This window comes from Rosa chinensis, chromosome 3, assembly GCF_002994745.2.
Source record: "Rosa chinensis cultivar Old Blush chromosome 3, RchiOBHm-V2, whole genome shotgun sequence".
Taxonomy (NCBI): domain Eukaryota; kingdom Viridiplantae; phylum Streptophyta; class Magnoliopsida; order Rosales; family Rosaceae; genus Rosa; species Rosa chinensis.
The window spans coordinates 31,311,253-31,336,137 of NC_037090.1; the positions used below are offsets into that span (position 1 = coordinate 31,311,253).

A 24,885-nucleotide genomic window follows, 5' to 3' on the forward strand; every position below is an offset into this window, starting at 1 on the left:
TTAGCCTTTGAAAGATTGTAGCTACAAAACATTTTGTTAAGACTTCATTACAAACGGAACCTCCCACAAACCCAAGTGTTTAGAACACATTCTCAACTAGATTTTCAATGAAGTTGAATACTGGTAGCTTTTCCAACACTCAAAATAAGTCGAATGTGTTTTCAGCTAGCTTATATTTTGATCTTCCCTCAACAACTTTTTTCATCTACTCTGAAAAAACTTTGATCCTTCATCAGAATCAAACCAGACTAATAAGAAATCACAATGTGCACATATTTTCCAAGAAAGTATACAGAGGTAAAAAGCAAAAAGGAAATTTCCCAGCAATTTCGGCGAAATATCTTTTAATCATGCAATTCGCCATTATTTACTAAAGTACCGTGGCTTGCAACCATGGGTCGCCAATTTAGGAGAGGATCCTCTCCTGAGCAATTATTTAACCTGAACTTCCTGACCTTTTAATCAGATGAAGACATGTGGATGTGTCAAATCTAATGGCCCAGGATTTCTCTTTTTCTTCACAATGACTATGTTTCTTACCTCTCTCTCCTGATCTTTTTCCGTCATTCTTCTTTTCTTCCTTTTCTTCTTTTCAAATCTAATGGTCTATATTTCTTGAATTCAGTTTTAGGTAAAAAAAAAAAAAAGAGCCTTCACTAATCTCCAGACTGTTCTTCTCTTCCTTCACTGCTTGCCGATCATGAAAGCACTCTCACTTTTATCCCAATCAAAATAGGTTGGTTTCTTTTGGGTCTGAATTTCCGGGATCGAATTTCTTTCATTGGAAGCAGAATATGGTAATGGTTCTTCCTTTTTTGTCCCATCACAACTAGCTGAACCTTATTCACACATGACAATTTTCAAACTCATAATGTAGAGATAGAATTTAGATGCCAAAAAAGCCTAACAATCACTCAAATACAAAGTAGAAACGCAAAAGAATTTGGTTTATTTAGTCATTCAAGTTGAGGACAGAGAGGAACTGAGTATTGATTGTTTCTTTTTGGAGCTCAAGATGTGGTCTTTAAAAAAAAGAAGCTTTGGGAGAATTTTTTGTTGCCCAGGCATTGCATTCATTCTTATGAAACTATCTTTCATTGTTAGTTTTCTATCAACAAAAGAATAGATCTAATTAAGTAAATCAAGTATAACACAATGAAATATTAAAGAGAAGGAACCCATATTAAACTCATCAATTCAATTCCAACCCCAAATTCAAGCCATCAATTAAGTCCCAACCCCAAATTCAACTCATCAATTGAATCCCAGTCTCAAATTGAACACAAAACATTGTTGAATCTCAAATTGACGAGAAAGAAGAGGGAGAAGAACTGTTTAGAGTGGCAGAGACAGGATGCGTGGCAATTTGGTTAAGTGCAGAAGAGATTGATAAAAGAGAGAGATGATAAAGCTTAGATGTGGCAAAATAGAGATTGAAAGGAGATAAATGTTTTGTAATAAGAAGATCTTAATTTGATAAGGAGGGAAGAAGTAGTGAAGAACAGAAGGAAAAGAAGAAAAGGAAGAGAAGAAGAACGAAGGAAAAGACGATAAGGAGAGAGAGAGAGGTAATAAACAAAGTCATTGTAAAGAAAAAGAGAAATCTTGGGCCATTAGATTTGACACATCCACGTGTCTTCATCTGATTAAAAGGTCAGGAAGCTCAGGTTAAATAAGTGCTCAGGAGAGGTTCCTCTCCCCCCTAATTTTCTCCTTCCAACTAGCTTTCACCAACTTCAAAAAATGGAGCGTGTTGTGGATGTTTAATAGGACTCTAGAGATGATATGATGGATGATAGTACCATAATGTGTTTTCTGTTTTTCTCTCTATCCCATTATAGAATCGATCATGTCTAGTGTATATGTGTTGATATCTGAAAGTCCAGCGGTAGCTGGACCCTAGCTAACGTTGATCCGGTGGGCGGATCGATACCTGTGTTGTTCTCGAAGCTCCCATTACCTGTCAAGTGAAATACAACGGGCGTCAGAGGGAGACCGCGCCGGGCGGTCTTCTGCTCTCCGATGCCTAAGTTAGTCAATGTACTTGTGTTGACAGAGTAACAATAGATGAGTATTGAATACGTAATTAATGAGGAGAGAGGAGAGAACCTTTTATAGGTGAGGAAGAGGTTAATCTTCTCTTTGTTTTCGATGTGGGACTGATATGCTTCAGTTCCCGGTTTCAGAAGCTTCTGATGCCGTCTTGGCGTGGCGCGTGACGGCGCGTCGACGGTGATCTGGAGATGGTCCGACGCTGAGGCTGTAGCCTGCCTGGCGGTGTGTCTGCGTGTCATTCCTTTAGTTGGAATTAGTACCTTCGGCGGTACAATGAGCGTGGCCCATTATAGCTAATTATGTTTGCAAATGTACATGTATGTACAAGTCCCCCAAGTCCCCAGTCAAGGAGGGCAATCTTGGTTGGGGAGTTGTTCGGCGGTTTGAAGCGTTTTCTTCTACTAGACTTGCAAGAGCATAATTAGCATCAGTGCGTTGTCAACCGTTGGTTTTACTGAGCAAACGCTTTATACCCTTTCGGGTGGGCCCCTGCTGGGCCCCCCAGGGAGTCCCCCACTCCCCGGCGAAGATAGACCTCCGGATGGTCAGCAAGTTGTTTGTTGAGGGGGAGCTGCACGGAGCAGAGGGTGTTGGGTAGCAAGCCCAACGTTTAGCACCCAGATGACGGGGGTCAACGTGCCTGATCAGGGCCGTTGTAGACTGTTGACTAGTCCCCGTGTCCCGTAGGGACGGTCTGACGGTAACGCCGCGTGGCGGTCGTTGTCAGAGAGGCGTGGCCTTGGGATACGCGCTTTGGCGGATATCCCCCCGCTAAATGTAGCAGGAAGCAGTGTCCGGCTGACGTGCCTGGCGGTATTTTGTTTGAACGACACTGCGTCTAAACAAAGCGTGCAATTTGCAAGCTGAAAGTGGGTTCCGCCAGAGGTGTACAGCGGAAGATACCCAGCTTGCAGGACGGTATAGGGAGAAATTCCGCTGGCGGGGTTTCGCTCAGCGGAGACTTCGCGTCTTGGAAGATAACCAGTGAGAAGTTCCGCTGGCGGGGTTTCGCTCAGCGGAGACTTCATCACTCGGAAGATGACCAGTGAGCAGTTCCGCAGGCGGGGTTTCGCTCAGCGGAGACTTCATCACTCGGAAGATGACCAGTGAGGAGTTCCGCTGGCGGGGTTTCGCTCAGCGGAGACTTCGTCACTCGGAAGATGAGCAGTGAGGAGTTCCGCTGGCGGGGTTTCGCTCAGCGGAGACTTCATCACTCGGAAGATGAGCAGTGAGGAGTTCCGCTGGCGGGGTTTCGCTCAGCGGAGACTTCATCACTTGGAAGATGAGATGAGCAGTGAGAAGTTCCGCTGGCGGGGTTTCGCTCAGCGGAGACTTCGTCACTTGGAAGATGAGCAGTGAGGAGTTCCGCTGGCGAGGTTTCGCTCAGCGGAGACTTCATCACTTGGAAGATAAGCAGTGAGAAGTTCCGCTGGCGGGGTTTCGCTCAGCGGAGACTTCATCACTGGGAAGATGACCAGTGAGAAGTTCCGCTGGCGGGGTTTCGCTCAGCGGAGACTTCGTCACTTGGAAGATGACTGGTGAAAAGTTCCGCTTGCGAGGTTTCGCTCAGCGGAGACTTCAGACGGTACAGTGAAGTCGTCCCCGTGGTGGTTAACACGCGTCGAACCCATAGAGGGTTAGCGTGCGTAGGCTTGTCTCCTAAGCCTGTCCGTCTTCTTGCATTTAATGACAGTAAATGTGGGTTTCGTAACTGAGGTGACGCCTCGGGTACTCCGGAGAGTGAGTAGAGGGTTACGACACGTGTACGGCTGGTATGTGATGTCGTTATGGAGCGGACGGCTTAGGACGCGTTGATGTTGACATAAAAGGGGGGGGGGAACCTCGAGAGATTTCATCACTGTGAAAATTTGAAAACCTAGTCATCGTCTTCGAGCTCCGTTTGTCCGAGACCGAAGAAAGAGTTTGCCGAAGCTTGGGGATACCGTTCCCGGAGAGACGACGACCGCAGCCCCCTAAGATTACCGTGCACCACCGTGTCGTAGACTTCATCACCGAGGTTGGTACCTGGATTCCTCCTCTTTTATTTTTGTTTCAGTGGGTTTGCTATTTTCTGGGTCTTGTTTTTGTCTTTTTGGAATGATTGCTGGTTTTGTTGGGCGTGTTTTGAGGTGTAAAATGAGATTTTTGGGGGGGGGGGGGGGGGGGGTTGAATTGTGGTTGGCAAAGCGTTAGTGCTTAGGGATTTAGATGGCCGAATCTGGGTTGAGTGCGTTTGTTCGTATTTTGGCATTTTCTGGGTTTTTGTTCTTGATGTCCTTGGCAATAACTGATGTGACAATAGGCTAGATCTGTGTTTGTGCTAACTGATGTGGGTTTTAGGGTTTGGGATGGCTACAGTCATAGAGATTTCGAGCAGTGAGGATTCCAGGTCTGACGTGTCGTTCAGCGCGGCGGATAGGATTTTTATTGACTCGTTGCGTCCGTCTACCCATGCAGGAACCTCACTGCCAGAACCGCTAGAAGTTGAGCCACTCCAGACTATCCCCTGGGAAGTATCTATGGGTCGTGGTTCGCGTCCAGAAAGCTCAATGGCGGGTGAGGCTGCTGCTGCCAAAGCTAGGCGCGAAGAGTGTTTGGCGAGCAACAGTGCTGCTAGCGGCTCCGCTGGAGAAGGAGAAGCAGCGGGGCAAAATGCTGAGTCGGCGTGGTTCCTCTCGGATGGCACCGCCGTCGACGAGGCAGGAGAGCGGATGGACGCCGCCGGTGTTAACCGAATGAAGCAGACGTTTCGGTTGCCGGGCTCCGTGAAGCTGCGCCCGCCGACAGCGGATGAGAAGGCCTCGATTCTCCCGGCGGGACTTGCTGCCGTTCACGAGGCGATATTCCGCCAAGGAGTGACATTCCCGCTGGTGCCAAATCTCCAAATCCTGGTGTACGAATTTGGCCTTGCCTTTGGTCATATTTGCCCCAACATGTGGCGGTTGATGTTGGCCATGAACTCACTCTGGCAGTTGTCTGGGTGCGAGGGGCCTACTGTGGCGGAAGTGCTTCACTTCTACGAGCTGGTGTACGTGAAGCGCCGAGGTTGCAAAGGGCAAGTGAACTTGAGCCGCCGGCAGGGAGCCCCCAAGCTGATCGAAAATCTAAGGGACTCAATGTCCTACTGGCGGGGGACCTTCTGCGTCGCCATAGAGGGTTGGAAGTATCACGCCAGGTCGAACGAGGAAGGGCCGACATTTAGGATTAAGTCGGAGTTCCAACCCATTCGAGGTTGGTAACCGGTTTCCACTGAACGTAGTTGGCGGGTTTACGTATTTGCACTTGTATTGTCACTAACGATTATCGTTTTTGTGCAGCGGGACTGCGGTACACGCTAACGCGCGAAGAAGAGTGCCGCGTAGCGAGGATCAGAGGTTGCTGGCGGAACCGCAACTTGTTAGATTTCCGACTTCTGACCGGTTGGGAGTTGCTGGTCGACCAGCGGCTAATGCGTTCCATTGGTGAGAAATCTCCGCCAGACCGTTTTCTCCTTTTTTTTTGTAAGTGTGATCTGGACTGACTAAAATTTTTTTTTTTTTTTTTTTTTTAGAAACTCCGCCGGGTAATAAATCAAGTCGCGACGCTTTCGAAAAGGCCATGGACCGCGTGGAGATAGACGACTTTCTGGAGGCCATGTACGCCGAGGGGCTGGCGGCTCAGCAGACGCTGGTGAACCCCGAGACACTGGCACTGAGTCAGTCCGAGGTTCCTGTGGTGCTGCCTATGCCGCACCACTCCCATCTTGGTGAGGATGGTCTGCCGGTAGTGCAGACGGGGACCCAAGCGGCTGGCGGGGAGAGGGGAAGCGTTGCGGCTGGGCAACAGAAGGAGCGGATGCCTGCTCAGAGGCGTGGCCCTCAAAAGGGGAAAGTGGTGCAACCGGCGGAGCCGCCAGTGAGGGTGATGAGGACCGCCGCCGGGAACCAAAGGGCGCTGGAGAGAAAACGCCGGCAGGTTGATTCTCCTGACGAGGAAGAGGAAGAGGAGGTTGAGGTAATCGGGGCCCGTCGACAGAAGAAGGCTCGCCAAGCCCCTTCGAAAACTGTTGCGGTGGAGGGAGAGGCGCCCGCCGTTAGTGATCTGGACTCGTTTGCCGAGTACGCTGCGTTCATGACAAATGGTGAGCGGGAGTTCCTCTTCCATCTATGCGAACGGCTAGGGTTCGGCGGCCTAGCGGGTATCTCGCGCCCCACGGCAATTGACCAATCGCCCTTCAGCTCGGCGTTTGGTCAAATATCGGCGGGACTGCACGACATGTTCGTGGCGGCGTCGAAGCGGCCCCTGATTGAGGGGGAGCTCAGGGATGAAATCCAAGGTCTCCAGAGGGAGTTGGCGGAGGCGAAGGAGAAGCTGGCGGAGGAGGAGCGGGGGTTTGCCAAGGCGGAATGTGACTATGCCGACGTTCGCGGTAAGCTCAACGTAGCCATTGAGCGGGACTTGGAGAGGAATGAATATGTCTCCAAGTTGGAGCAAGACATCGTCCTGCTGCAGGAGTGGATAGCCGCCAAGGATAAAAAACTCATTATTGTGCAGCGGGAGTCCGCCGACAGAATGGCTAAAGTGAAGCGGCTGGGGGGTGAGGTTACCCAGCTGAGGGCTGAAGGGAGTACCGCTGCGGCCGCCACCGTTGAGGCGTTCAAGCAGTCGGCGGAGTTTAAGAAGGCAATGACCGAGTCGGCGAAGGCTGGGGCCCGAGCAAATATAGACATGCTGAAGCGGAAGGGCGCCATTGACTTCGCCAAAGCGTCACAGCCTGACGCGCCGCCGGCTGAGAGTATCCCGCCGGAGACAGACGTGCCTGCCCCAGCCGGAGGTGCCTGCTCGGGCAGTGGAGAAAGTGGCGCTCATCCGGCGGAAGGGTCCCAGCAGACTCCCCACCCCACCCCGTCGGAGGTGTCACGTGCCGGATTCCTGGAGGTACACACCCGGGCGGATGGTACCATGGAGACCCCCAGTCCGACAGCGCGAGGGTCCGACCAAGCGAGTCGATCGATCGTGCCGCCGCCCGCCGAAGCAGCAAATGTCGAAGGCAACCCCTGAAGCCGGCCGAGGCCGCTGGAGACTTTCCTACTTGTTCTTTTTTTTGTTTTGTTTTGTGGCCGCTGAGTCACGACAGCTTGTAAAGAATTTTGAAAGTGAAATAAATTTCTGAATTGGTTTGGCATGATGTGTTTGCAAGTGCTAGTGTTTTGAGTTATAGAGATTGTAGCTCGTGGCGTGGCCAACGGTGGCCAGACTTCGGAGAAATCGCCGAACGAAGTGGAGGAGGCGATTCCGGATCGGGGAGAGAGAAAATCAGGTCTGGGTTTCCAAAAAAGGAAATCTGTCCTTTTCTGCAATTTTCGCAAAGATTCGTCGTTTATACAAAAAAGGAATTTTTTTTCCGAAGACTATAACTTCTGCATACAAACTTCGATTTTCGCGTTCCACATATCCATGAACTCGTATCGACGTGCTCTACAATTTTCGTGCAAGAAGTTTTCTCAGAATCCTAACATATAAAAATTAATTCTTGAATCAAAGCGTTTCGAGCAAATAAATATCTGAAATACTTTGACATCAACTTTGAACTACGTACTTGTACCAACAATCATCGAATAAATTTTGGGAAATCTTCATAAAATAATAATTAATTTCCAGGGTATTACAGTTTTATTTGTCTAATTTTAGGAAAATTAGTTCCCATTCTAGCAATCAAAAAGCCTTTTTTTTTTTGGGGAGAGGGGGGGGGCAATAAACCTCTTCAGCCCCCTATGAGATCTCCAACTAACTCTTTGGGGATTTTCGGAGAGGTTTCATAAACTTTTATTGCCCCCAATAAAGATGTATTGGGGGACAAAGCGGTTTATTGGAGGCAATAAAATTCTTTGGTGACCTATGAGGTTTCTGACGACCACTTTGAGGATCTTCGACAAGATTTTCAGAGCGGCAGGTGACAGGACTCTGACGAAGTCTCCAATGGCTTCTCTCTCTTCCATTCTCTCTCTCTCTCTCTCTCTCTCTGTGTAACAAAGGGGTCAGGGCAAAATAGTCACAAAAATAAACAAAAAACGAAAAAAAAAAAAACTTAATTGGGTATTAGGGAAGACCTTGTTAAAGTCTTCATGGAAAAGTGGGGAAAAAAAATAAGTGGGTGGTGTGGGGGGAAAAAAATCTCTAAAACATATCATACTGCTACCTAGCTTTGGCTAGAAAACAATCATTACGTATGGATGCACATAATGGGTTTTTGACTGGGATTTTGACCATTTACCTTGATTCTATGAACTTTTTTCCCCCTTACAACACCTACTTATTTTTGTTCTCACTTACCTATAAAGACTCGAATAAGGTCTGTTTTAATACCCAAATAAGTTTTTTTGTTTTTTTTTGTTTTTAGACTATCCTCACCTCTTTATTACATAAAGGGAGAGAGAGAAGCTATATGAGACTTTACCGAAGTTAGGTCACCAGTCGCTGCCCACCAGACTTCTCTGAAAACCTAACCGGAGGTCTCTAAAGAAGTCACCGGAGAGGTTTATTGCCCTCCAATAGACTTTTATTTGGGAGCAATAAAAATTTATGAAACCTTGCCGGAGGTTTAAAAATAGATCGTCAGAGATCTTATAGGGGGGCAGAGAGGTTTATTGCCCCCCAATAAACCTTTTGATCGCTAGAATGAGAACTAATCTCTCTAAAATTAGACAAATAAAACTTTAATTAAGAAAAAAAAAACGGAGAGATTACATCAATTCAAAACATTTATTGTCTCTCAATAGATCTTTATTGCCACCCGCTACTAAAATAAAGATTAACCAAACACATGCCCTTCGTTATGCAATCATTGTCATAGAAAAAAAACACAATAAGAGGCCCAAATGATTGGACATTGAAACCCAAATATATGATAACAAAGTCTGAACTCTGAAGTTTGCCACCAGGAATGCCAAGGACCTATCTAGTATCTACCATACCAGATCATGATCGATTCACAATTAAGCTACCCTAGCGCATTTTGTGGCTGACAAAAATTTCAATTTGGTAAAAATATATACCCTTTAACACCTACAACTATAATGCATCTCGTTCCTGAACAATTTGATCTCCAGCACATCTTGACTAGAAGGGTCCAAATTCATTTGGCCAGATCAAATACTGTTGAAGCCTACCGACCTCAGTCTTAAGCTCCATGGCTCGGTTGGCAACAAACTCTGTTCTCTTTCTCCAGTTCCCCTTTCTCCCACTCTAACGATGATACCTTCCGACTCAGCGACGTCGTCTAATTAGCGTTGTAGAAATCATCACCGCCATCATCAATGATCTTCGCTGCCTTCAGCTCTGCCATTCCTAAACCTAAAACCATGCACACACAGACAAAACCTAGTCAAAATCCAAACAGAAGGAACCAAAACGAAAATCCTTGTTCAATTGCCAAGCAAAACCTCAACTAACAGCAAAATTTCCTCCATCAATTCACTAATACAAGTTCAAAAAAAGCAGAGAAGAGTAAGGGAGAGCATATATGAAAGCAATCGGCAATAGGTGATCGGCGATCGAAGCTTCTTCGTCGTCTTCAGGCGTGGATGCCATCGCCACGCCGGAGGTGGAGATTGGAGAGAGAGAGAGGCAGTCACATACTCACATTGGCATTAATTAATTACGGTTGAGGATAGAATAATAATTTCATTTTAAATTAAATTAGTGAGAATAAAAATCTGTTAGTGGAGTAAAGTAATATGAATATTCGATCAACTTTTATAAGTGGGATAATTTTGGTTTTGGGTCAAGCACACATTTTTTTTCTCATTTGTCATGTGGATCACAACTAAGAACAATAACAATCATACCGAAATCATCACTCTCTTCTAAGCAAAAACTTGAAAATGACTCGTTTTAATGAACATATAAAGAGACTTGATTGGACGGTTGGTACCGTTGGTCAAACCTAATTGTTCGACTGATACCTTACTAAAGACCATGTGCATCTCCAATCATATCTCATCTCAATATTTAAAATCATTTGCCCAATTACATTTCAAAGAAAGAAAGCACTCGGACAAAAATTATAAGACGTTGTCAAGCTAAACGTATCTAAAAGAAAGTATCATGACCAATGAAATAAAATGGGGAGGTGACTTTATTTTCATTTATTTCTTTATATATCGTTTTTTTTTTTTTTTTTTTGAGTTTTGAGATTGGGCTTGAACTTACCATCTTACAGCTTAATATAACAAGAGCACGAAAAAGCATTAGTAAGATGTGACGGATTATGATATTCAAACCGTGCAAATTGAGAAACTAAAGAGGGAATAGGGTAAAAGTCAATTGAATACCACCACTACTATTATATAATAAAAAAGATTCATTTTTGAGTTGTATGTTTAATGTAACTTTGCTTCCCAACTACTTGTTGATCGCCATATATCTCTTCACAATGTCAAGGGAGGCTCCACGTTCAACTGTCCACGTAAATAAGTCATAGAAATGTATAAAGGTAGCAGTGGAAGTTTCAGTTGAAATGCCTGGTTAGGCATCCATTTACAGTTTTAGAGTCATTTACTAAGAGTTGGCTGGTTCAACTCAGAGGTTAGTTCAGACTGAAGTTGCTACCAATGAGAAGTTGATAACTAGGACTAAAGTGATACCGAAAGTGTGTGTTTTGTAACTCAACGTTCAAATGAGCCCCAACTCATATCAGAGGAAAGCAAGAGGATAACGAGTAGAGAATACTCAACATGAATTATCATTAATCGAGTCCCCACTAGTGTAACAGTGAGTTCATTAGCTGAACATTCTGTAACCTCATCTGTAGAAACTTCAAGTTCTGTCGGATTACTTTCACTATAAAAACCAGGCTTCTGATGTTGAGGCAATCACGCACCTTCCATTCAACATTAGAAAAGCAGCTGGCACACTTCGCTTATCTTGTGGTTTTTGTTGCACGCATAAACTGATAAAAGGCCTACATGAATCGATCTCATGACTTCATGTAGAGTGCTGGAGTCTCTACCAATGGATCAAGAAGTTCGATGGATCTGCCTTCTGTGAATATCTTCCATGCCTGAAAGATCAAAACCTTCAGTTTTACTGAATATATAGAAGAATAGGAATCAAACAGCAATTAATTTCTTTTAACTTGACAGTACGTTGATGTTCACATGTCAAGAAGGTTGAGATTCTGGCCTGGACGAGAGAATCCTCAGTTTCTGTTCCACCAAAACTCCATAGCTGTAGACATCAGATTTTATCGAGTAGAACCCAATGAATCAAGGACTAGTTTTGTAACAAAAGAAAGTATAGTACAACTATTTATTCTTTGGGGTATGTACTTACTATGTTCCAACAACTTTCTTCGTTCTTGCTTCTGTTTCATTTTCTGCAAATCTTCTAGTAATGCCAAAATCTGAGATTTTTGGGTTGAATTCTCTGTCAAGTAATGTGTTACTGGCTTTGAGATCTCTATGAATTACCCTCAGTCAAGAATCTTGATGAAGATAGAGAAGCTCCCGAGCAATGCCATTAATAATGTCAAAGCGCTTAGGCCAATCCAGTAACATGCTTTTTGATCTATCTGCAAAATAACATGCCAAATAGGACATCCACCAGGCAATTACAAACTGCATCAGCTGGACCAATAAAACCAAATATAAGGTTTCTCAGTGATCAAACAGAAAATAAAGAAGTCCAAGCTTTTGTTGGTCATGCACTTGTAGATCAGCATCATTCATCTTGTTGAATGCAGCACCCTAGAAGCTTCACTAGATTCATGTGCTAAAGTTTGGCAATGCGTACAACCTCATTTTTGAAATCATTGATTCCTTGCATAGAGTCTCTTTAGAGCCTTTTCACTTCTATTTTTCGTCCATCTTTCATTCTTTCAATATACCCTGAAATTCATTAGTTCATGTATTTCACTTCTATTTTTCGTCTATCTTTCATTCTTTCAATAGATCCTAAAATTCATCAGTTCATGTATATTGTGACTAAAATATATACTCATTTAGTTTTCACAGTTCACTTCAGTATGTTGTACAACTATCCATCAGTCCAGATTACAACCAAAACTACATGTACCAAATGGACATGACTGCAAGCTTTTACCTTAAAGACAGATCTGGAGTCACCTTCTCCTAGTTTATTGTCATTTGAGAAGTTACAGGTAACATTTACAATAGTAGCCAAGTCAAACAATGGTAATTCCAGATTTTCCTTGTAGCTGCGGCTCAGTTTTTCTGCTGAAATGAAGTAAAGGAAGCATGTTTTGTTACTTCTTTTCAATAAACTTATATACAGAAAATGGTACTGCTCCTTTTTCATTTATACAATCAAATTTAAATAATTCACTACAAAACTGAACTACTTCGCTAGGAGAATGGAGGGGTCAGAAGAGTACAGACAACTTACCATCCTTCTTCCAAACATAAACGAGCAGGGCTACACCCAGTATCAGCTGCCCCGTAGAGTAAACAAGAGTGCTAACTATGATTCTCACTTTCTTCACATTGGATTTAGCAAGTTTAGCATTGATTGTGGTAGTAGTCTCTGAATGAAATATATTTGAAAGAAGAAATTTGAGTTAAAGACTAACAAAAACAAAACAAAGATCTGTAATGTTTATCATCCACAGAATTTAAAAGAAGATTTCGCTAGTTGTATCACAGTCGAACTGTTAGACAGAGCTTCAGCTAATTTGTTCTGTTTTGACTTCATTTTGTGCATATATGATCATTCATAAATACATAAATCACCATCAAGTGAATAATTTTAAATATGTTCGTATTGGATGTATAGTGTTCTGTTTTCCTATAATAAGTTTGTATGAAGTACCAAGACTTGAGGAATCAAGATGATTACATACCTTGCTCTGATGCAGCTAATCTCATATATGTAGATAACTAGATATATCTTGCCCATTTTCAGTGAAATTTCTTACGTCAATCAGATCACTGAACCGCAGCAAGCTCCCACTTACTCCTTCCCTGATATTGGAATTTGCACAGGCTATGCAGGAGCAGTTCTTCATACAACACTTCTTACATTACTTGAGGTTCGTACTTGTGGTAAATCAGGATTGTTTGGTGCTTGGCAATTTGGTCCCAGTGTACTACTAGAAAACTATGTCCCCATGACACTGTATACTAGTTCTTCTAACACACCCATTTGGAACTTTGGGTACTAATCCTCTCAAGCAACCACATACTGGGGAGTTCTCAATATTACATCGGCCATTTGGATCACGAAGTGCACAACTATGACAGTTATCTATCTGTGCTGTTAAGTAAACTACCCAACTTTGTGGTATCAACCCATGTGTAGCGTTGAACAAGCCCTTCTTGAGTTAACACCATCCTAGAAATAACTGAGCTGTTGGCTAGCATAACTGTAAAATATCTCATCGTGATAAAAAACAAGACATATGCGTATGGAGGCTAAATCGGATTCCATTCCATCGACTAGTCTGAAATTTTGTAACCGAACCTTGCCTCAAAATTAGTTTTGGATAACCAATGGGATCAAGTTGATAGTGTAATTGCCCTGAGAAGGATCTTGATGATTTTTCCATGATGATATATGCCAGTTGAAGCCTGTAACTGTGTTCCTGCCAAGCTTCATACCTTGTAGGAATGTGTCACCTGAGTAATATCATAACTTTGCCACCGAAAATTCTCTGCCTCATTATCACTCCCATCTTTCACAACAGGATTTCTGGAGTTGGAAAGCTGAGCCACTGGATTTTGTGCAGTTCTTGATGTGTTGGAGGACCAAACTGTGCTGTTGTTTTGGCTAACAAGGACAAGAATTTCGCGGTGTGTGATCGTGAGAACACCTAATGAATCAGTGAGGGGTGTGTCTGTTGGCAACCCACAAAATGGTAGTAACCGATATCTTCTTGTACCATATCCCCACATATCGCGTAGTATAAGAACCGGGACTGAAGAATCCAAGCTCAAAGGTTCCCCCAGTTGAACCTATGGTCTCGCCGTCTACAATGGACTGAAATGTACTCGAATGATCTACTTTGGAAGTTGTAACTGTGAAGAGCACTGAAAAGAAGAAAAAGAGATGCAATAAGCACAGCATCTTAAAGCCTTCAATTAATGGAATCCTTGGTCTATCATAATCATGCATGAGAAAGAACTGAATATTGCAGACCTCACTGGTCCTTCCAGACACTTTATTACTATATTATGTGAAATACATTATTGATTGTCATTTTCAAAATTATATGAGCCGATCTCTCTGAAGTTTCGTAGACTGAAGCTGAGATACATTTTACAGTCAATGATTTTCTTTTGTCTGACTTTTATTTTATTAGCTTGCATCATTTAGATTTTGACTTGTCTTTGTCTGACTTTAATTAGAAGATAATTGTGGCATTATTTTGGTCAAACTATGTCTGCAGCTAACAATCTCTATCAGATCACCATTCTAACTACAGACTACAGTAGCAGCATTGGCAACTTGACTAGAAACTATACAGGCATTACATGGATATGTCGCTCCATTTCTAATGTAGTTGAGTATTGGTGAGTGTACGTAGTTGGATAGACCAGTGTTGACTGTCTCACCTGTCGCAGATTTTTATTAAAACAAATGTACATATGTGAGAAAAGTATGTATGAATGTCAATTTATCTACCAGCAGAAAGCATGAAAGACCAAGGAAGGAAGTTGATCAGAAACTGTCTGCTGGAATTAGGGGATTTACAGAACTCTTCCCCCTTCCATTCAGACAGCAAACAACAAGAGCTAACTAGTAAATTGGGCACCCTCTGGTTGAGGGAGGAGAAATACTGGCATTAACGCTCTCGGGTGAATTGGTTGTCATCGGGGGACTCCAACTCTAGATTCTTTCATTTGTCTACAATCCACCAGAGACAAAGAAATCGAATTCTCAAAATCCAGAATGATGCAAATGAATGGTTGGCTGGTGATGCCTAGATTCGGGCTGAGTTTGAGGATCAATTTAAACGAGTATTCCAGAGTTCTGGGCCGAGGGCATGGGGGTCTGCCTTTGATGGAGTGGAAAGGGTAATCACAGAAGATATTGTTGGCGTGAGTCATGCCATGTAATTAGGATTGTGAATATTGTGTATTATTAGGATTATTCTGTTGTGATTAGTTTCCTAATAGGTCTGGTAATTAGTTTCCTAATAGGTCTTGATGTATCTTGTATATATACTCCATTCTTGGAGAAGGTAAATTACATCAGAAAATTCTCAATCTCTTATTCCTTTGTTCTGTTTGACTTGGTATCAGAGCCGAGATCCATTCGGATTCGGTTTGTTCTTTCCGCTGCGAATAGAGGGTTCTTTTGATTCGGTCCTTTTTGATTTGGTTGAATTGGTTCTTTTGGTTGGTTGATTCTCTTGCCTTGGTTCTTTTTATCGAATTGGTTCTTTTGCTTCTGCAAGTCGTGAATTGGTTCTTTTGCTTCTACAAGTTGATTTCATCCTTTGTCCATCAGTTCATCCTTTTTGTTCTTGTGTCCGTCCATATCCATCCTGGTTCTTTGGTATTCTTTTTGTTACAATTTGTAGGGTCTGAAAAAAAAAAAAAAAAAGGATGGTGGATTTGACTCTTACCGACAGTAATACTGGAGGACGTGGTGGTAGTCAAAGAGGCAAAGCGGCAGTCCAATTGGTGCCAGAACCTGACTTCTACGGCATTGCAGGACAAGATCCCTCACAGGGTAATGTTTCCTTGACTAAGGGAACTCGAGGTAAAATTGGTGTTGCTTTACATGTTTCTGACTTTACTGGTAGTGATACATGGATAATTGATTCTGGTGCGTCTGACCATATGACCTATGATAAGTCCTTCTTTATGTCTATGTCATCCCCTTCTATATCCCATGTTTCTAATGCGAATGGTGCGTCTTTTCCAGTCTTAGGTATTGGGTCTGTTCAGGTTACACCATCCATTGTATTGCATGATGTGCTTTATGTACCCTCATTGTCTCATCATCTTTTGTCTGTATCCCAGTTGGGGTCACAAAATAAATGCTCTGTAACCTTTTATCCAATGTATGTTATTTTTCAGAATCTGTGCACTAGGGTGATCATGGGCAAGGGAGACCTGAGGGGGAGACTGTTTCACTTGGATTGCATGTACGCAGAGCCAACACAAGCACCGGAACAGCCTTTAGCCCTGACATTGAATTCTGACAGATTAAGTGAGCTATGGTTGTGACAGGTGATGACTTTGAGGAGATTCAAAGGTTACAAGATCAGTTATCTTTAGAATTTGAGATGAAAGATTTGGGTAATTTGAAATATTTCTTGGGAATTGAAGTTGCTCGTGGGAAGGATTGTATTGTGTTGAGTCAGAGGAAGTATGTTCTCGACTTGCTGGCAGAAACAGGTATGCTTGACAGTCAACCTGTTGATACTCCTATTGAGCAAAATCATCGGTTAGCAGAGTACTTGGATCAAGTACCTACGAATAAAGCAAGATACCAGAGGTTAGTTGGCCGGTTGATTTATTTATCCCACACTAGACCAGATTTAGCCTATGCTGTTAGTGTGGTGAGTCAGTTTATGCATAATCCCAGTAAGACTCATATGGATGCTGTATTTCGTATTTTGCGGTATTTAAAGTCTGCTCCAGGGAAAGGATTACTCTTTTCAAAACACAGTCACTTGGATGTTTCCGGATACACAGACGCGGACTGGGCAGGTAATATTACAGATCGCAGGTCTACTTCGGGCTACTTCACATTTGTGGGTGGTAACTTGGTTACTTGGAAGAGCAAGAAACAAAAGGTGGTGGCTCGTTCTAGTGCAGAAGCAGAGTATAGAGGAATGGCCCGAGGACTTTGTGAGTTGTTGTGGTTGAGAAATTTGTTGAGGGATTTGGGATTCAGGCAGGAAAAGGCTATGCAGCTTTATTGTGATAATAAGGCTGCAATTGAAATTGCTCACAATCCTGTTCAGCATGATCGCACGAAGCATGTGGAGGTAGATCGACACTTCATTAAAGAGAAGCTGGATGGACAGATCATTATGTTTCCCTTCGTTCCTACTGAAGAACAGTTGGCGGATATTCTTACAAAGGCTCTCTCAAGTAAAGCCTTCTATGACTCACTTGACAAGTTGGGCATCCGTGATCTGTATGCACCAACTTGAGGGGGAGTGTTGGCGTGAGTCATGCCATGTAATTAGGATTGTGAATATTGTGTATTATTAGGATTATTCTGTTGTGATTAGTTTCCTAATAGGTCTGGTAATTAGTTTCCTAATAGGTCTTGATGTATCTTGTATATATACTCCATTCTTGGAGAAGGTAAATTACATCAGAAAATTCTCAATCTCTTATTCCTTTGTTCTGTTTGACTGATATGAATGACGGGTTGTTGGCCCTTTTTACCATGGAGGAAGTGAGAACTGCTGCTTTCCAGCTGGGGGCCCTGAAAGCCCCTGGTCTGGATGGATTCCCTAGATTGTTTTACCAAAAATACTGGAAGATAATAAATGAAATTGTGGGAGCTGCTTCTGGTGATTTTCTGGCTGGACAGCTTCAGGTCCAAGACATTAACCAGACCCCACATTGTGCTTATACCTCAGGTTCCAAACCCGGAGAGGACAACTCACTTCTGGGCAAATAGCCTATGCAATAACTCCTACAAAATCATTGGTAGCAACTTCAGTCTGAACAACCAGCCAACTCTTAGTAAATGACTGTAAAACTGTAAATGGATGCCTAACCAGGCATTTCAACTGAAACTTCCACTGCTACCTTTATACATTTCTATGACTTATTCACGTGGACAGTTGAACGTGGAACCTCCCTTAACATTGTGAAGAGATATATGGCGATCAACAAGTAGTTGGCAAGCAAAGTTACATTAAACATAAAACTCAAAAATGAATCTTTTTGATTATATAATAGTAGTGGTGGTATTCAATTGACTTTTACCCTATTCTCTCTTTAGTTTCTCAATTTGCATGGTTTGAATATCATAATCCGTCACATCTTACTAATGCATTTTCCGTGCTCTTGTTATATTAAGATGTAAGATGGTAAATATACCGCGACTTTTACTCCTACTCTCTCTCTCGCTCAGATAGGGTTAGGGTTTCGAGTATTCCAAGTTGTGCGGCACCCTAGTTTCATGGATGCAGCAATCGCTTCCATGACTACCAGACTTGCGACCAAGTTGTCGCTCTAGGACGGAGAAGAACCTGTTGACTTGGGGAATCTCAGGGTTCCGGGGAAGGAGTTTTTGGCTCGAAACTTCTATTTGGTTGGGAGGCTTAACACCTGCAGGGGGTTGGTGCTGGATTCATTCCAGAGTGCTGTGAGATTGATGCGGAGGTTGTCTGGTACCGTAGAGGTCCAACCACGGGGTGAACGTTTTCTGTTCACATTTATCCATGATTGCTTGAGGGAAGAAGGGTGGTCCGTGGGGTTTTCAACGTGCCATGATTCTCTTGAATGATTATGATAGCTTCTCAGAGATCTCTACCGTGAAGCTGGATTTTGTTTGGATTTGGGTGACGTTGGAAGGCATACCTCCGGGTATTTTGACGGAACCTATTGTCCGGTTGGTCGGTGGGACGATTGGGGAGGTGATGAAGGTGGATCACATAGCGCTGCGTAGGGGAGATGCTTGAGTCCGGCTTGTTCTCTCTATCCATGATCAGGTGCGCTTTGATCGTCGGGTTAGGGTTTCTCCTATTGATGTTCTAATCCTAAGGTTCAGGTATGAAAGGCTTCTAGGGCGCTGTCACTCCTGTGCTCTGTTGAATCATGGGGGACAGCGCTGCCCTAGGGTGGAGGCCTCGGAGACTGATGTTGTGGAAGAGGCGGGATCGCAGCTAGGCATGGGACCGATCATTCCAGCCCTCTATTTCTTCACCGCTACTTTCTTCCTTCAAGGTCCCAAAGCTGAAGAGGAAGGTTATGCAGATCCGTGAACTTCTAGCACTAGACTCTCCTAGGGCTGAGGGTACTTTGATTCAAGCTTCGGTGGTGGGGATGCGTCGTCCCAGAGCTGAGGATGGCCCTGAAGTTGGTAAGCGTGCCAAACACGGTTTGGACTTGGTTCCGGGCGTTCTCTAGCCGGAAAATCTTGGGCTCCAGGTTTCTGATGCCGGCCTGGTTGATGGGAAGTGGTCTCCAGCCAGAAGGTGTACAAGAAGAAGGGCAGGCCTCGTGGCTCCCGCAATAAGGTCAAAGTGACATTGGCGGCGTCCTCTGGAGACGGTTATGAGTTTATGGCGTCGGGGTCCCCTGACGGTGGAGCTCCTGGTGTGAAGGGAAAGGCGGTTGGGCTAGCAGTGCCCGTCTCCCAATCTGGGTAGGAGATAATTCCCTACGCCGACTAGGATGTGACGTGTCTTGCTTGATGGCAGCGATACACACCAAGTAGGGTCTTAGGCGTCAATGCAGTCAAGGAAGTGTCTCGTGTTAGAAGGCGTAGGTTATCATAGTGTCGCAGTTTTTTTCTTTTGCTTTGGCTAGTATTTTCTTTTGGAACTTTAGTTTTGATTTCCTTTTGGTTGTAGAACTCTATTGAGCTTGCCTTGTACTATGAGGGGTGTTTATACCCTTCATGCTTGACCGAGTGAGGTCATTATGATTTCGATCAATGGATTAATCTTCCGTTGCCCTAAAAAAATAATAATAATAAAAAAAAAAAGACCAAGGAAGGAAAAAGATCTAAACACAAGTAGCTTGAAGAGGCTATCTTTCCACAGTCAGGAGTCTAGCTATGTGCTCGTGCCATCTGTGCACATATTGTGATTATGGTGACAGGCATAGGGGAGCACTTTACCTTGTCTGCTTTCTCAACTGCAGCTGCGGCAGAGCTAGACTTTACATTCCATCCATTAACAGCTAGCCTTTTCATTTCCCATCAATTCCTCACTCGTATTACTCCTAATTAACTCCGTTATTGTGCTCTTGAATTGCAGTGATTCACCCTTATCATTCTCTCTCAAAGCGTCTAATCCCTCTTTTATTCCTTGTAAATCAAGTAAACCAACAACGCCTGTAATTTCGATTCATTTCAATATGAAGTTATTGACTGAACAACATTTCAACAGATTCAGTTGTCTATAATAGAAAGTCCAGAACAAATGTATTTTGACATATAGAAAAGTAACTTATCAAACTTACAAAGGCGGAGCAAGTTGCGCACTGATCCACTAAAATGAAGAGAATCAAGATAGAAATGCAAGTTCACTCGCTATTTCAAAAGATGTTGCTTTTCCTTGTACTACTGTGGGGAGGTAGTTCACCGTCATCTTCTTCTTTGAAGATTGCAGTTTCGCTTCCACCAAGTTCAAACTGGTCGCCTCGTCTCTTTAGTTTTGATGATGACATCTTCTTTTTCAACTACTTGCTTTGGTTCCATAACTACATCTTCATCAATGCCTCCAAATAAGTTTTCATGATCTTGAGCATACAGCAAGGAGACTCCACACCTTTTCACCCTCACAGTGGACAGGTCAAAAGGATTTTGCTCTGGTAAGAACTGTTTTTCCTGATAAGTATATTGGTACAACATGAAGTCAAAAGAGGCCTCGGATGCTTTTACCCAATCCTCGTGATTGATTGCACTTTCTAATACAACATATTCAGGGCGGAAATACCACACGAACACATGATCTGAATTGAGAATATCTGGTAGGCGTATATGGAACCCTGGCCAACTAACTTCTTGACAATTATTAGTTTTGTGATGGGTTTCACAACTAAAGAAGGAAATCCCAATATCGGGTGGGGTATAGTTGTTGAATGCAACCACAATGCATAGAGCGTAACCCATGAAGCCTTCACGATGCCAATGAGGAAGCTTGATATTTATTGAACACCCCTCACTTTGATACCTCAACCACTTTGGAATTTTATTTCCCGGACAAACAATTATAATATCGCCTGGGACATCTAACCTTGCAATTCGCAGGACTCGAAGCTGTGCATCAGCCATTATGTTGCTTCTTGCACTCTGATCCAATTTCAGGCAATTTATAAATATATGCTGCTCGACACGGTCAGTCCAGAATTCTTTAAAATGGTTGACATATTTATCCCAACCTTGTACCGGGGCAGTCCTCTCTAGTGACATGCAGCCATCTGCTTTTAACTCGTTTAGAAGCCATGGCAGCTTCGGTAAAGACCCAAGACTCTTGCAATTGCTCAAATGCAGTTTCTCCAGCACAAAAGGGAGCTCGACGGGCAAAGACCCAAGACTCTCACAATCGCTCAAGTTCAGTTCCTTCAGCCCAGAAGGTAGCTTGACAGGCAAAGACCCAAGACTCTTGCAATTGCTCAAGTCCAGATCCGTCAGTCCAGAAGGTAGCTCGACAGGCAAATACTCAAGAGAGAGGCAGCCTTCTAGATTAAGACATCGGAGAGAATTCAGCCTACAAGTTCTGCTTGGAAGAATCTTAAGCTCTTCACATTTTGTAAGACCCAATTCATAAAGCTTCTCGAGACAACAAATTGATGAAGGCAATTCTTCTATTGCAGTACTATCCAAGTATATGGTTTCCAGATTGCCTGGCATCGCTGGGAGAATTTTGAGATTGAAGCAGCGGTACAGATCGAGAAGAGTAAGCTTGGCAAGATGCTGTAAAGAAGGAAGTTGAACCAAACTTGTACAACCTTCAAGATTAATTCTCTCGAGATTTGGGCTCTCAATCAGAGCTGAAACATCAGCCAGGTGCTCGGAGAAACTAAGATCGATATGTTTTAAGCTCCCAAGATTGATCTGTAACAAGTCAAAGACAATTAATGGCAAGAGTTATATTTTCCACACCATTATTCATACACAAGAATTAAATTAAGCAAACCTTCAGGCCTTTATTCCAAAGTCGCTGAAGTCGGCTGTAACACATACGAAGCTCAACAAGCTTTTCTGCACAAAACTTTGATGGCAGAGAATTCAAAGGGTAGCCATCCCACTGCATAATTCTAAGGGCTTGAGGAAGACACTCGAGACCTCGAGGAAGGTGAACTTTGTTGATGCATGACATTGAGTCCCAGTACCGCCTAAACTGTAACTTAAGTAATCTTAGATTATGCATCTGTTTGAAGGCTGAAGGTTTTATGTCAAGATCTGAAATGTGGTCCAGGCTCATGACTAAGCATTCAATTGCTCCAGTTCCCTGAAAATCAAGAGCAAAATATAAATGAGCACACAGTAGAGAACAAAAGTTACTTTACTTAGAACTATATCACCATGCATTTAACTTGTTAAAAGAAAATGAGTTTCAATTATTTTTTTTTTTTCAAAAAAGGTGACTGCATTTGGTTCTTACCCTATTATTTTGCAATATGCAACAGACATCAGTAGCAATCCACAATCTACTACGTTTCCCGAGATTCTTAACACCTTGATCACGAACAATTTTATGACCCATTTCTTGTATCAAATCATGCATCTTAAGTCTAAAATATTTATCCACGGATATGAGAGACATATCAATGAGAAGTCTTATCCCTGCATTCGCACAGAAACCAGAGGCATCTAACATTCTTTTTGCATAATCTATATCCTCTCCTTTATAGTAACATGCGATATCGAGAAATATATCCTTCTCATTTTCTTCTAATCCATCATAACTTAACCTCAACACATTCTGGATATCTTGGCTGGGAAATTTTTTCACTTTATCTAATTCACTTTCCCAGTCTTCTTTGCTCCTGCAATAAGAGAATACAGAGCCCAATATTGTGAGAGCCAATGGATTGCCCCCAGCATAATCTACCACCTGTTTTGCAAAAGTCGTATAATCACCTGGGAAAGAGATATTAGCTCTCAAATAAAAGAGCTCAAGAGCTTCATTAACGTCTAATTCCTTAACCTCATATATCTTATCATCATTAACAAGGTTCCCAAATGTGCGTTTATTTCTGGTTGTTACAAGGATTCTACTTCCAGGGCCAAACATATTGTCACCTCCAACTAAAAATTGTATTTGGCGGAAAGCACTCACACCATCAAGAACAATGAGGGCCTTTGTACGGCGAATCCTCTCTCGTTCAGAATTTGATATAATATATGAAGTGGCCACACGTAGATTTTCTTTCTGCAGTAGTTCACAAAGAATCTGATTTCGCAAATCATTTAGTCCATGTTTCGCTTCTAATTCGCTAACATTTGCACTAAAGCAGCAAGCTTCGAATTGAGAAGAGAGACGACCAAATACAACCTCAGCAATGGTGGTCTTACCGATACCACCCATACCCCAAATGCCTAGAGTCTGGACATCCAGTGAGTGAAGGCATAATAACGATTCAACTTGTTGAATCTTTTTTTTGATTCCAACCTTGCCTTCTAAACAACTTGACGATTCGCGGTTCAATTTTTCCAAAATGTCATCGACCACAGTCTTAACTAATTCAGACTCGACCCTGCCATACAGACATGAAAGACAAGGTAGTTAGTAAAGTGATGCAGTAGCCAATCTTCTCTGAATAGCCGATGCATAATAGAACTAAGAACTGGATACATGAGTTGATGATTGAGTTACCTAATAGTTTGAGAATCGAACCCAGATATATTGGCTGCTGTTGTCAAAGCATGTCTCCACCTGAGCACCTTGTCCAGATTGTCCTCGAAACGTTTCTCGTGTTTAACAAATGCATCTGCGTAACTCCCCAATTTTCTGCGTACATGTGATGGATCTACGCCGTAGAAGATGGGTATAACAAACTGTTTATCTCTGCATTCGAGTATGTGCACAAGTTCATCCAAACACCATGTAGAAGAAGCATAGTTTTTGGAGAAAATGATAACTGAGAGCTTCGATTCGCTGATTGCTTTGAGAAGGGCAGGTGAGATTTCATCTCCTCTCTCCAGTTCCTCATCATCTTTGTAAGTATGGATTTTGTTCCGACATAAAGCCTCATAAAGATGGCTGGTAAAAGTATTCCGGGTGTCCTCGCCTCTGAAACTAAGAAATACATCATACTTCTCCCGAGGGATGATATCAGAGCAAGAAGAAGCAGCAGCCATATTTTAGCCTAAAAATCAACAAGTCGAAAGAAGCAAATCTTTCCGATGAATATAAAGATTCAGAATGCGAAAAATAAGTAATTGCACAGCAAGACTATTGTTCTTAGCAGTTTTACTTACCTGGTTAGAACTTGGATGAGTAAAGATATCAATAGACACTTGCCAATCAGTTTTCCAGCTCACTTTCTGCCCTCAGCAACTAGGTTCATCTATTTTGAATAAACTTCTATTCTTCCCCAGAATGAATGAATACTAATAAGAAACTATGCATACATTTTCCAGGAGAGTAGTCAGAAGTAAAAAGCTAGTACAGAGGAAACTTCCTAGAAGTTTCGGTCAAATATCTTTCAATCGTTCAAAAAGTGTGAAGTGGACCAAACTTGCATTATCTTGATAAAAAGCTAGTACAGAGGAAATTTCCTAGCAGTTTCGGTGAAATTTCTTTTTTTTTTTTTTTGGAGAATCGGTGAAATATCTTTCAATCGTTCAAAAAGTCACCGTAATGTTGCTAAAGCTACTTGCTTCAGTCTCTGTAACTCTGTACTGTACCAACTATTTCAAATTATGTAACCGCGGTCGATATTTGGTTGCTGTTTCTATCTAGCTAATGTGGGACGTGACATATAAGTGCATTCATACTTGATGATTGTATTCTAGGCTTCTAGCCAAAGCTAGGTAGCAATATATGACACCAAAACTTCTTTCCTTACTAGTCCATGTGCAGTTTCTTACTGCTTAAGAAATTTCTTAATCCAATCCATAAGTCACTAATAGATTTTACTGATTAAGGCCCCGTTTGGGATTGCTGTGCTGCGAGAAGAAGCACTCATGATCAATAAGTAGCTGATGTGTTTGGTAAATTGTTTTTAAAAGTGTTGTGTG

At 42.8% G+C, this 24,885-nt stretch overlaps 1 protein-coding gene across 8 annotated transcripts; it reads right to left on the reverse strand.

Annotated features, from left to right (window-relative positions):
* Nucleotides 1–10,747: 10,747 nt before the first annotated feature.
* Nucleotides 10,748–24,350, reverse strand: LOC112191816 (disease resistance-like protein DSC1). 8 transcript variants are annotated; one of them, XR_002933151.2, is made up of 12 exons: nt 24,124–24,350; nt 23,519–24,041; nt 22,304–23,399; nt 21,836–22,150; nt 20,157–21,753; nt 19,813–20,028; nt 12,893–14,078; nt 12,439–12,576; nt 12,136–12,269; nt 11,368–11,921; nt 11,181–11,262; nt 10,748–11,095 (listed from the first exon to the last, which is right to left on the reverse strand). XR_002933151.2 is itself a non-coding variant. In XM_024331240.2 (5 exons), exons 2-5 carry the CDS (start codon nt 24,001–24,003, stop codon nt 20,323–20,325), a joined length of 3,327 nt encoding a protein of 1,108 aa, XP_024187008.1. In that variant the 5' UTR covers nt 24,004–24,011; nt 24,124–24,349; the 3' UTR covers nt 20,156–20,322. The 8 variants fall into 8 exon arrangements, 1 of the variants encoding a protein (XP_024187008.1); XR_002933146.2 differs by having other exon boundaries at nt 12,136–12,266; nt 23,519–24,011; nt 24,124–24,349; XR_002933144.2 differs by having other exon boundaries at nt 11,368–11,605; nt 23,519–24,011; nt 24,124–24,349.
* Between the last annotated feature and the right edge of the window lie 535 nt (nt 24,351–24,885).